The sequence below is a fragment of the Eleginops maclovinus genome, chromosome 16 (assembly GCF_036324505.1).
Source record: "Eleginops maclovinus isolate JMC-PN-2008 ecotype Puerto Natales chromosome 16, JC_Emac_rtc_rv5, whole genome shotgun sequence".
NCBI lineage: Eukaryota > Metazoa > Chordata > Actinopteri > Perciformes > Eleginopidae > Eleginops > Eleginops maclovinus.
In genome coordinates, this window is record NC_086364.1 from 751,505 (window position 1) to 764,169 (window position 12,665).

The window sequence follows — 12,665 nt, forward strand, 5'->3', positions numbered from 1 at the left end:
GCATGCACAAAGAGAGTTCGGGGGACTTCCACAATTGGCTCTGGGATCCTCGTATTGCCTGTTTTGGTGTCTGATACTATGCTGTTGTAATAAACCTTATTATATACAAGCTGGTGTCTCCGGAGACTTCTTCATCATCTTCACAAACATCGCTACAAGATATACTTCAGTGGAAAGGGACATAGGATATTTCTGGGGCGAAAGATCGCCTTTAATTTAGATTTAAAGGGGAAGGCAGGGGGGAGGACATTGCCTAATAATTTTAGGCGAGTCAAACCTGTGTACTATTCTGTACATACACCTGGAGTTATGTTTGTACCCGAGGTCTCTGGTTACCATGGTTTTTCCTTGTTGATTGAACACACACACCACCTCAGAGTTCAATGTTTATTTGGCATCCAACAAAATCCAATAAAAGCTTTAAGATTTAACATTTCACACCATCACCAAAAAAGATAAATTCTCCCACTAAAAATGTAAAACTAGAAAGTCAATATTAATAAAATGCAAGCACTGAGGTGGGGAAGGGGAGTGAGTATATATATATACGAGGCAGGCAACAGCTGCTGACAGGCATTTCAAAAAAAGGGCAGAACACATCTATAGGTACAGGTATTAGAAGGACAGGAGAGAGATACAGAGCTCACAGACTGCAGATACACGGAGAGAAAGAGTGAGCGTCCTCGTGGGAGTGACCCCCCCCCATGCTCAGAGACATCAGAGACTAGTCACATGACAGGACGTTCACTTCACCACAGAGCACAAAGAACTTCCCTCATAAAACAACTCCAATCAACAATTCTGGAAAAGTTTTTACTCTTTATCAACCGAAAACACACGTTGATGGCCCCCCCCTTCATCTCCTCACTGCGGGTTGGTGCCAAGCGGATTTAGGATCCTGTAGAACCGCGGCTCTCATCGCTCCAACCCGCCGCCGATCACAATCACAACGGAAAACATTAGAGAAAAACAAGTGTGACCATGTGAGTGGCCCATCTGAGCCCCCCCCCGGGTGAAGTCCCACCCACAGCGCGGCGGCCGTGTGCTTCAGAGAGAGGCGGCTCACTTCCTGCTTCACCCTGCCCTCAGGTGGACTCTGATTGGCTCAACAGGATGCAGTGATTTATGGGTTACAACTTGATGGTGAGCTATGCAGGTGAGGGGGGGGGAAGGTGTTTCTAAGTCGAGGGTGAGGAGGCGTTTTGCCCTCCTTCCCCCCTCCCCCCCCCCCATCCGGCGCTGCGTTGCCTGGCCCAAAAAGGAGGGCGGGGCGGCAGGCCCACAAAGCGTTGTGTTAGCCCGCTCGCCGGAGGTTTTGGGGGGGTGTGGTTGCAGCGGTGCTACGAGGTCGCTGCACCGGTTTGGGTGCCCAGGAGTTTGGGAGGGCGGACTAAGCATCTGCCTCCCGTTGGCTCCCCCCAGTTGGCCCGGTGCTGCTGTTCCGACACCCCAGACCCGCTGGACTCTGGTGGATCTCCAAGCCTTCGCTGGAACAAAGACATGAAGGAGAAGGAGCTCACACCCAGGCCGTCCAGCCCTCATACAGCTGAGCCAGGTTCTCCATGCTGGTGGCCTCTTTGATCACCACGTCCACCTGGAACACACGACTCAGCATTATTATCCAGACCACATCAACACATGACTCAGCATTATTATCCAGACCATCACTCCATCACATGAGTATTACAGTACTGAGAGTCTGTCAGAGTCTGAGGGACTCAGTGAGACTTCCAGCTGACTGGCCACAAACAAGCTTTTTGTTACCCACCTTCCATTTATCCGTTCCTGGCTGTGTCTTTTTAGGAACAGTCTAAGGTGCCTGTTAGCTGGTTCATTAAAAGCTGACTAGTTGGTTGTTTGTTTCACTAGTTGAACAACTAAATCTACTAGTCACTCGTTTTCAGTAACTGGAGGCCTTTTTGTCCAACATCAGCCTTACTAGTGACACCAGGAGCTGCACTAGTATCATCAGAGTGCCATAGTGTGACCAAATGTCTAATGAGTGCTAACAAAGAGCCAACTGCTGTCTGATAAAGGATATGGAAGGAATACTCAATAAAAGTGTGCCTGAGACAGAAACCCCACCCTGAGACTCTCTGCCTGGACCTCAGTCCATACTCCGGACCAGCCTGATAGACAGCATCTGTCACCAACCTTCCCCTGCATCCATCTACTGTACCACCTTCATTAAATCTTTAAATCACATTGTTGTGGTGAGTTCCCTGCTAGTGAAAAGGTGATTAATTATGCCGTGTGTGTTACCTGCTCTGTGACGCTCATCCTCCTGTTGGGGTCGATGTCTCTGCCCTCCAGCTTGGCCTTCACCCTCTTCCACACACTGACTGCGTACGAGTTCCGCTCCTGGACCGCTGCAACACAAACAACATCCAGCGTTCATTCATGCTGCTTTCAGATGCTTGCACGCCCCAAATTCAAAGTCTACCTCGATATAATTACACCCATCACGTGTTAGCATGTTTATGAGCAGGAGAATCTGACCCAGATGCCACACCTCTATCAACATGTCTAAATGTAGTCATGCTGTGAGGGGGACATGAGCAGTCAGTCAGTGAGGGAGTACCTCGTCCTGTTTTGGGGTCGCGTACCGCCCTCTTGGGGCTTGGGTTGAGGCCTTTGCTGTTCACCAGCAGATTGCTGGGGGGGGTGTCAGTGGGGGTTCCCAGGTTACGGGGCAGAGCCTTCCGTGCATTCTGGGACATGGAGTCCGGCTGGGTCTTCACCCCACTGCATTTAACAGCTGAGGGAGAAGCAGACGGTGTGTTAGAACATCCTTTAGTGTAGAGAGCCACACATTACATTCTACTAAATAGTTTAATATTGTCTGATAGTTCCGCATCTCTGGGTGTTCTGACAGCTTCTTACCCGCTGCAAAGCTGGTCTGAGTGGCAGATACAGGACTGGAACACTCCCCCTCCCTGTCCGTCACCAGCGGAGAGGCAAAGCTCACCAGGCCATTGTACACACTGCAGAGAAACACACACTGTTAGCACATGATAGTGTGAGTGTGTGTGTGTGTGTGTGTGTGTGTGTGTGTGTGTGTGTGTGTGTGTGTGTGTGTGTGTGTGTGTGTGTGCGCGTGTACCTCTGGCTCTGGGCGTGCAGTTCCTTCAGTGTGGGGGGGATCTCCTCCAGCAGCTCCAGCTGCTCCTGGCTGCGAGGCTGCCCGCTGGCCTGCACCACCGTGAACAGCACCAGCTGGATGTTGTCCTGCCATGCTTTGTACTCCAACAGGAAGTGGCGCACGCTACCCTCATAGGTCACCTCCTCGCCGTCCGCCAGCGCCGCCTCCTCATCCTGTCGGAGACAAACACAGATACTACTAACCATCCTTGTTTAAAAAAAGGTCCTAAGTGTTATGATTTCCCTTCTGAATGTACACAGACACCATGCAGAGCGTCTCAGCAGGGTCCAGGTCAGGGTCTGAGTCAGAGTCAGATCAGAGTCTGGTCAGGGTCAGGTGAGGGTCTGGGCCGGTCGTACCTTGGACATGGCTCTCAGCAGGTGCTTGACATCGGCAAGCTGGCGGTTGTGGTTGGACAGAGTGGTCTTGATAGAGTCCACCAGCAGCTGCAGGGTCTCTCCACAGGACTCCAGCTGCTGCTCCCGCTCCTCCTGAGTCCTCCGCTCCACGCTCAGCTCCTCCTCCAGCCGCCTCTGGGCACAGCTCAGCCAATCAGCACTGCCGATGGGCAGGTCAAGCACCGGGCTCTGTACAGATCAACAGAGGGGATAAAGCACGGTATGGACTTGTCCTCTTCTAGTTCAGAAGCAGCAGCTAGTTTTTTTTAAATCAGTAGGCCCCTGGATAGTTCTTTCTTGCAGCTGCATGAGGATGCACATATTCGGGCAGCAATGCACATTCCTGTCACAATAACCCTACCTACAGGTGGTGGAAATACGTAAGATATGCAGCAATGCGCCACAAATGACAGGGAAAAGGATCACATGCTAGTAAACATGGATGTAAACAATGCAGGATTCAAAACACTAAATAAATCTGCTTTGAAAATGGTGAAAGGGGAGGAATGTATTAGGCGTCTTTGGGTTTCACAGCCAATCACATTGTGTTGTCTAACGACGTAAACATGACTCGTCAGTTTGCAACAAAACATTGACTGGCCCCCCTATAAACACATCTGATTTAGAAACTTTAGGCAAAAATATGCCACTGTTTTATGGCGGACCTAAAGAAGAATACATTCATATTGGCTTTAAGTGTTAGGAAGGCATACAGTAATGAAATGAATAGGACATCTAGAAAGTATACTTTTAGGAATAACCTAATGGATCATTTTATTACAATTAAGACGTTATAAATCCAGAATGTGTTGCTGGTGAAGGAACAGGCTAATATTTTTGACAGGATTACAGTAGTGAAGTTATGATTAGCAATAGGATATTTTTCATTGGATTCTGGAATTTCGCAGAAAAACTGATTGTGTATCTCCACCGCTAAGCTAAAGGCGGCTAATGCTGGGAATGACGTGTAGTCGTCTCATGTAGACACTTGTTAGCACCTGCTGTTTTTATGACACATATTAGCTCCGGACAGCCATCAGTGGGTATTTACTGATGTAGTTTATGTGGTAAACCAAACCTGAACATCTCTTAAGCTTGTGTTACTCATTTCGTTTTTTTCCCCCAGAGGTCACACCCACCAGTCTGTGCAGCAGCTGGAGCTCCAGTGGAGACACGGTGCTGCTGAACTGGGCAGCGTAGGAGCAGGTCTGCTGGCAGCGCTTCAGCAGCTCAAACAGAGCTGCGTCCATGTTCAGAGCCTCGGCGGACCGGGTCCGCAGGCCCTCAAAGTTCAGGATGGTGGAGCACAAGAAGGTGACCTGGTTAAACATCAGGAGATATGGGTCAACTGTTGAGTGCTGGGGCTGGGAGAACACAGTTTATAGGGGCTCGGGGCAGAGGGGGTTACCTGGCTCGTGCGCTGGTTCTCTCGGGCCACCATGGCGCGTCTCTCCCTGATGGTCAACTCAAAGTCCTGCAGGACGGGGGCGAGCGCTGGGTTGGCTCCACCCGCCCACTTCAGGCGCTGCTCGATGCTCGCCTCCAGCGCCGCCAGCTTCTCCTGAGGACAGACAAACATTTCAGTCTCAAGCAGATAACTTCTCACAGCCAAACTTTATCTCCATGTCTGTTTAGAAAAGTCTGAGCTGGTGCCGGTGGAACAATGCTCTCTTTGGAAATCTGAAAAGTATACAGCGGAGCTATAAATGGTTTGTGTAGGATTTCAATTGAAGTGCTAACAAGTGTTTATAATGTAAATACGTAATTATCTTTGTCAAAATAACGCAATGCCAAAGTAAAGCAAAAACACGGACGACACAGGACGGTGTACGGCTGTGAGACTGACCTGGATGGCCACGATGGACCCCTCGTCCTGACTCAGCTTGTAGAGTTTCTTCTTCATGTTGCTGAGGATGACGGAGCGCGGCGGGATGCTGACACTCAGAGGCTGGTTGCTAGGGCCAAGAACATCCTCATGCTGCCACTAAAGGAACATTAAAAACACATGTAAACTTGTGTGCACAATTTCTGTTTTTTTTAAACATACATGATGTCTTTACTAACTCAACTTGCTAGTGTAGCTCACATCTATAACGTCAGACAGAATACTTTTTGTATTAGAGGAAGCTTGGTTTTAGTTCAAATTAATATAATAAAGTAAGAGATACATTGAATGAGGAAAGTTAAAGAATATTGTATTATTAAGTAAGAATAAGAGTTAACATAATAAATAATATACATTTTGAGGAAAATAGGTTTAGGAAGAAATGTGCACATTGTACCACAATATTAAACACACACATTACAAAATACACCGTGTTATAGTAATAAGGTATTAAATGCAAAGCTTGAATGGGTTTAGCTGCTGATGGTGATTAAGTCATATTTAGTTCATCGCAGACACACAGATATTAACATAAATACAAATCCAGGAGTGATATGTATTCCTTAGCTTCTGGTCGCTGAGCGTACCTGGAACATGGCGATGTGCAGCTGGCTCCTCTGCAGGCTGGCCTTGGCGGCCTCCAGGTTAGCATCCAGCCTCCTCAGCAGGTCCACCTTCTTCCAGGCTGTGTCATAGGAGGAGGCCAGCACCGTGGCCCTGTTCAGCAGCAGCTGGGGGCCCCGCCCTGACGCCAGGCTCTGCTCCACCGCCTTCTTACATAGCTCATCCAGAGACACCTTCAGACGGCACATACAGGGGACTAGTCACACACCGATACATGCAGGGATCTCTTTCTTCACATGCTGAACACCTTGTGTAAAGCAAATAAACTCAGCCAATCCAAGGGGTATGACATCTAAGGGTCTACTATCTTCAGAAGTTTAATCCCAACTCACAAAGTACAATTGCATGAGAAATGTAAATACCCCCCAGTAGGAGGGTTACTGAGCTGTCTTAAGACACACGTGCATTCTACCACAGATCTCAGGTTCCATTGTGCGTACCTTGTTCTCTGCACCGAAGTCTTTGGCCTCCACCTGAGCCACCACGTCGAGGCCGAGGGCAGACAGGGTGCTGCAGAGGGCCAGACCCAGAGCCTGGCCGGGCAGACCCATCAGCATCTGCCGGACGAACTCCGCTGTGAAGGCCTTGATGGGGCGGGTCATCTGCTCCTCGCTCACCACCGCCACGCCGGGCCCTGAGGTGCTGGGCCGCCGGTACAGAGGCTTACTCAGAGTGATGGGGCCATTTGTAGGCATCAGATCCTCAGCAGGGGGGCAGGTACCTAAACACAAGAGAGGTCACACACACTTTAGACAACATATATTTTAGGGTTAGAGTTTTACATTCTCTGCCATTCACCTCACGAAACAAATATATAAAACATGTGTTTTGTGGCGCAGTGATGAATAATGTACGTCACAATAGTCAGCATCTTAAGGGCTCCCTCGAAAAAAAGCTATGACACTTTTCCATAGGATTTCAGAATAATGCCAGAAGAAACATACCTTATTTTTCACTTCCAACTAAAAAGACATTCAAATATAAAGTTTGATTAAATTAATTATTATTTCAAGTTGTTCTTATTAATTCTTATTCTCACACACAAGAAACTGGAATTGAATCTACTTTAGTTTTTACATGAAATGTTAAGTTTAATCATCACTTAATTCAGTTTCAAACCAGGAAGCAGAAATCAAGTGTTTGTTTAAGAATGACATGTTTCATTTAAATGTTTTATTTGCCTAATTGTGTTAAGTGAATGAAAGTGTGTTCTTTAAAGGTTTGCAACCCAACCCAAATGAAGCTAAATGAAGCTCTACATGAACTCAAATAAAAAGAGTCAAGATTGAGTTGTCCTGTGCTTCCTTTTGGTTGAACCAGGACATTTTCAAGTTTAGGCAGGAGTCAAACAATCAAACAACACGTAACTTGACAATAATGCTGACTTTGACTGGGAAATGCTGACTCCACTTTGGGGTTTAAGGATTGATTCCTGCACCACTATATCAAGCTCTAATTGAGCATGGTGGGGAGGGCTGATAATTGTTCGGAATCTCACCAGACAGAGTCTGAGCGAAGGAGGCGCACAGTCTGAAGAAGTCCCTGATGGTCTGCAGCCTCTTGAGGAAGAACACCTCCTCCATGAGCTGCCGCTGACTCGGGTTGTCGAAGAAGTGCAGCTGCGTGACTCGAGCCTCCCTCAGGACGTCCACCTTCCTCCAGGCCAGCGGAAGCTCCAGAGAGCTCAGCTGGAGAGGAGAGAGGAGAACACGGTCAGGCACTCGAGGTTTGATATTGGTAACCACAATAACTGTTAATCTAGATTAGAAGCAAGAGGACGGAAAATCTTAATACAACACTAAAATCTGCAGGGGGGGGGGTACCTTCTCTGTGAGCTGTCCAAAGGCCGTCTCCAGCTGAGTGAACATGCCGTCAAAGGCCACCAACAGCATCTGCCCCGCGGACATCTTGGGTGTGTCCTGACCCGGCCCCTCCATGTTGCGAGGCTGGATCAGCTCCGAGTACTGAGCACGCAGCATCCTGAGCACAAAGATATTAGATTACACTCATCTCTAGTTAAAACAAACCATCTGAAAAAAAGGTTATAATTAAATCCTTAAGATCCCGAAATCAACATTATTATTACTGACAAGTTCTTTTGTGCATCATAACTCTGTAATTAAAGAGTCCTCTCCTGCTGATGTTCAGGTGTATATCAGTATGTAGTGTCTCTACTTTAAAGAGTCCTCTCCTGCTGATGTTCAGGTGTATATCAGTATGTAGTGTCTGTACTTTAAAGAGTCCTCTCCTGCTGATGTTCAGCCTCTATGATCACCAATGTGAGGATATTTAGAAATATTCAGATAATGCAAATTCACATTGATCAACTTAGTGTGATTGTTTTGTATTAGTTCTGGGATAAATTCTATATTGTTCTATTGCTATATGCAGGTTTTTGATAACTTAAGCCAACTCTGATTTAATTTGAGCAGACTGCCGCTCCTCACCTGGTGATGTGGAGGCAGCGGTTGTGCCCATCGGGCTCCAGCCCTGTGGTGGCCTGCAGACTGTCCATCAGGCCCTGCAGACCCAGCCCGTCCGAGCTCTGCTCCACCAGCTGCTCCAGCTCGGCCAGCATGGCCTCCAGGGTGGGCTCCCCCTTCACCATGCAGCGCAGAGCCTCCGGGAAGATGATTTGACGGAAGTTGGTGTTCAGCTCCTGCAGGAGACATAGCGAGACAATCAGACATGCTGCTCTAACAGACAGATTTGTGGAGCGCAAAACACATATTTAGTTACTTTTAGAAAATAGTTTGTTCTCCAAATATTCAACAAAATATGTCCTCATCGCTGAATTTTTCAAAAGTCAGAGGAGACATGATTGCTGACGTTGAAAACCTGTCTTTTCAAAGCTTCAAAAATATATTAATTGTCCGACTATGGTGATAAAATATTCATATTCTGAAAGTCAATAGAGAAAAGAGATTTTCACATAAATCCACAATTATCTCGGAATGTGCTGTTGTGACATCAGACTGATTCTCCCTCACACCTAAAAACCTAAGCGGGAGATCGGTGTATGAAAGAGCACCCACCTGTAGGCAGGTGTAGACGGCGTTGGCCAGGTACACGGCCTGGGTGGTGGCAGAGGGGGCCGGCAGGTCCAGGTCGTGGGGCAGCAGGGGGCAGCGCTGCAGCAGTGTAGCCAGAGCGCTGACGTTTCCCATCATGCTGCAGAGCTCCTCCAGGAACCAGGCCCCGTCCCGAGAGATCAGGTCCACCAGCTGCTCCCCCGCACTGGCTGCTGCGCCCTCCATCACCAGGGTCCTCCTGAGAGAAAAACCTCAGTCACTCCTGTTCACAGGACACTTTTTTCCCCCCTTCCACTTAGGGAAACACCACATTTCTAATAGGAGAGGTTGGATAAGATGGATTTGTGGCATCGTAAAGTTTCGGAAATACAAGAAACCTTTTTTAGTGGTGGAATGAAACTAAATACTTAAACCCAACAGTACTTAAGTAACAATGTGAGTTTTTTCATATTATGCTACTACCGTATACACTCTTACTGCACTAGAATTTGTTGGCTAAAGTTTTCCTATTTTTATCTGTGATTTGCTTTACTTACCAGCTATTTTGCAGATTTAGATCATTAACACAAACATATACATTATAATACAATATTGTAGGCTAAGCTACCCAGCAATGTATGAATTCATTCAAATAAACCCCATATTTACCTAAAAAAACCCAACAACCTATATTTACTAAGGCTGTCAATCGATTAACATACAGAAAATATTTAATCGCGATTAATCGAAAAATAATTAGCACGTTTTTTATTTATTCTAAATGTGCCTTAAAGGGACATTTCACGTGTTTTTCTGAGTGGACAAATACGATGGCTGAAATTATACATTATGTTTATAATAAACAATGTATAATTTCAGCCATCATATTTGGGTGAATCAGCGCTATGCTTGGCCAGCAAGTGAGATTTGAAACTCGCCGTACCCCGGGGGAAACTGAATCCACTTTGACAGTAACACAGAATGCGCACGCTAAAAAATAGTGCTGTTAAAAGGATTCTGCGTTAATGCCTTAATAACGACAGCCCTGATATTTAACCAATTATAACACTAAAAGATGAACAAAATAAAGCAGAAATAACCATAGTACAGTCATTAATTATAGGATTCTGATTCCAATAAATGATACTTTCACTACAGAGTGAAACCTGTGCTAACCTGCAGAGCGTGCACAGAGCAGACGTGATGATGCCCGCCAGGCTGAGGGCCCCCGGCTCCCCGTTCTCCCTCAGGAACACGGTGATGCAGTGCTCGATCTCCTGCAGCTGCTCCTCGCAGGCGGTTGCCGTGGTGCCCTCGGCCTTCAGCCGCTCGGCGTGGTGCAGCACGCGCTCATTAGTTTCAGCCGCCTGGTGCTGCAGGGTCAGCTCCACACTGGACAGGAACTGGCAAGAGGCGGCGGGGGCCTGGGGGGCAAACAGCAACTCATATCTGTAGAGGGAGGGGGAACAAGGCTTAGATGTAGGCATTGAATATGAAAGGAGGGGGCACCAGGTCCTAAACCAGGGGTGTCTCACTCATTTTAGTTCAGGGGCCACATACAGACACATTTCAATCAATCAACTTTATTATAAAGCCCTTTAAAAACAGCCGCAGCTGAAACAAAGTGCTGCACATGGATAAAACACAATGACAATATCAAAACAACAAGACCAATGAAACAGAGTCTCATGCTGGGTTAAAAGCTAAGGAATAGAAATGGGTTTTAAGACAAAGACAAAAATGGGCAGTGAAGGGGCTTGTCTAATGTGCAATGGGAGGTCATTCCACAGATTAGGACCGGCACTGATCTCAAGTGACCAGTAGAACCATTGCATAATACCCTATAAATAACAATGTTCACTTGTTTGTGTAAAAAAGTAGATTCTGAAAATGTTCACAATTAATAACCTATCATTTTACAAAACATTATGAACAACCTGACATTTCTTTAGAGAAACAAGTGCCATTTCAACCATATTCTGCCTCAGTTTATCTTACAAATCTCTTTTCCTTTCTCTTCCCTTCATCCTCCTTAGCAATGGCCATTTTAGTCCTGTACTACTGTATTAACAACTTGTCGCATGTTCTGAATTGACCAACCAGAACCTAGTATTCAGCTAAGCCATGTAATAAATAATGTAGTTAGTCACAGGTACCTGGAACTGAACACTATATTATTTTACTTTATAATCAAAAACAACTTTTCAAGATCTAGAAATTATTTTACAATCATTTCCACATGTGTGTAGTAATCCTGACACCCCCCCCCACACACATTAAAGTGGGAACTACTGTATTAAGGAAGAGACATTAGCCCTGATAGCATGAAGAGAAGGGCTCCTTACTGTCTGTAGATGAGCTGGCAGTGCTCCACCGTCATGTCCCTCAGCAGCTCCTCCAGCCAGGCCTTCCACTGGTGTGCGCGGTGCAGCAGCACGGTGGCTCTGGGGTACAGCAGAGCCACCGTGGCGTAGCTGTGCAGCTGCTCCAGGCAGCCGCGCAGGGCCCCGCGGCGCTGCTGCAGCAGGGCGCTCACCTCCGCTTCCAGGCTCTCGCACTGGCTGATCAGGTGCGCCTGGCCCGCGTTCTGCAGGAAGGCCGTCGCTGGGACGTAGCTGGGGGGGCCTGAAGAGAGGGACAATCGAGAACACAGCTCAAGGAAAGACAAAGAAAACACTCCATGTGGCATCTTAATTAATACTTCCTCACCGCCACTGATTTAGAGACAGACATCGACACATGAACAGGGCAGTATTCCAGATTATTTTTTTTGTGTTAATAGATATCTTTGTCAAAGTTTCCCCAGTACTTTTTACAATGTCAACACTCAATAATGAAGCCATCACGTCCAGAAACAAGCTAAAGACGAGACTGAGCGAAACAGCCTTGCATAAAACCCACTGCTGTGAATCAATTGATGTACTTCTGTGCTAACAATTGCTATTTTGAATGTTATGAGTGCGTCCCAATGTTTAATATGGCAAAATGCACTCTAAGAATCAGAATGGTACACTAACATTTACAAAGTAGAGTGATAATACACATTGTTTTCACACTCCCTATCTTGGCTACATTATAGGGTTACGTTATAAGCTATGATTGTGGTTGCTTTATAATAAAAGTTTAACGTGTGGATTTTCCTTCACTATTTATTAAATGTACCACTAAATTGGTTTTGAAAAAGCCCTCGCATTTATATGCTTAATTAAGCAGGGTGTAAGGACTTGCAAAAGATAACGATGCTAGCTAACAGAGGCATTGAAACTGACACTACATAGTAAGTGTTCAGTGTGCTGAGGGAAATGTCTGAATTGAGACAAAGCATATTTACGCAAAAATGCACTTAAAAAAAAACTTATGTCAACAAGTGGATCCATTCCCCCCACATCTCTTCCTGTCAGACTGACCCAGGTCTATGGGGCTGCTGATGTCTTGCAGCAGGCTGGCCAGCTGCGTGGCCTCCAGGTTGGAGAAGGCCGCCTGGTACTGAGAGATCCACTGGTCCAGGTCTGACAGCTTGCTCTGGATGGCCTCCTGCACGGTACGCTGCCGCGACTGCAGCTGGGTGTGCTCAGAGTACCTGTGGAGAGAAAGAGGGGGGGTAA

General features: G+C 46.8%; 1 protein-coding gene across 2 annotated transcripts in view; it reads right to left on the reverse strand.

The window, feature by feature from the left end:
- Positions 1 to 373: 373 nt before the first annotated feature.
- smg1 (SMG1 nonsense mediated mRNA decay associated PI3K related kinase) overlaps positions 374 to 12,665 on the reverse strand; it is a 61,854-nt gene continuing 49,562 nt past the window's right edge. For both annotated transcript variants that reach the window (XM_063904045.1, XM_063904047.1), the window contains exons 47-64: positions 12,468 to 12,640; positions 11,406 to 11,685; positions 10,237 to 10,509; positions 9,085 to 9,319; positions 8,497 to 8,708; positions 7,873 to 8,029; positions 7,548 to 7,737; positions 6,490 to 6,770; positions 6,013 to 6,222; positions 5,387 to 5,524; positions 4,949 to 5,101; positions 4,680 to 4,859; positions 3,502 to 3,729; positions 3,104 to 3,315; positions 2,884 to 2,984; positions 2,582 to 2,758; positions 2,263 to 2,369; positions 374 to 1,594 (exon numbers count right to left, since the gene is read on the reverse strand). In XM_063904045.1, coding sequence (XP_063760115.1) covers positions 1,517 to 1,594; positions 2,263 to 2,369; positions 2,582 to 2,758; positions 2,884 to 2,984; positions 3,104 to 3,315; positions 3,502 to 3,729; positions 4,680 to 4,859; positions 4,949 to 5,101; positions 5,387 to 5,524; positions 6,013 to 6,222; positions 6,490 to 6,770; positions 7,548 to 7,737; positions 7,873 to 8,029; positions 8,497 to 8,708; positions 9,085 to 9,319; positions 10,237 to 10,509; positions 11,406 to 11,685; positions 12,468 to 12,640 — 3,385 coding nt within the window. In that variant the 3' untranslated portion in view covers positions 374 to 1,516. The remainder of the gene's footprint in view (positions 1,595 to 2,262; positions 2,370 to 2,581; positions 2,759 to 2,883; positions 2,985 to 3,103; positions 3,316 to 3,501; positions 3,730 to 4,679; positions 4,860 to 4,948; positions 5,102 to 5,386; positions 5,525 to 6,012; positions 6,223 to 6,489; positions 6,771 to 7,547; positions 7,738 to 7,872; positions 8,030 to 8,496; positions 8,709 to 9,084; positions 9,320 to 10,236; positions 10,510 to 11,405; positions 11,686 to 12,467; positions 12,641 to 12,665) is intronic.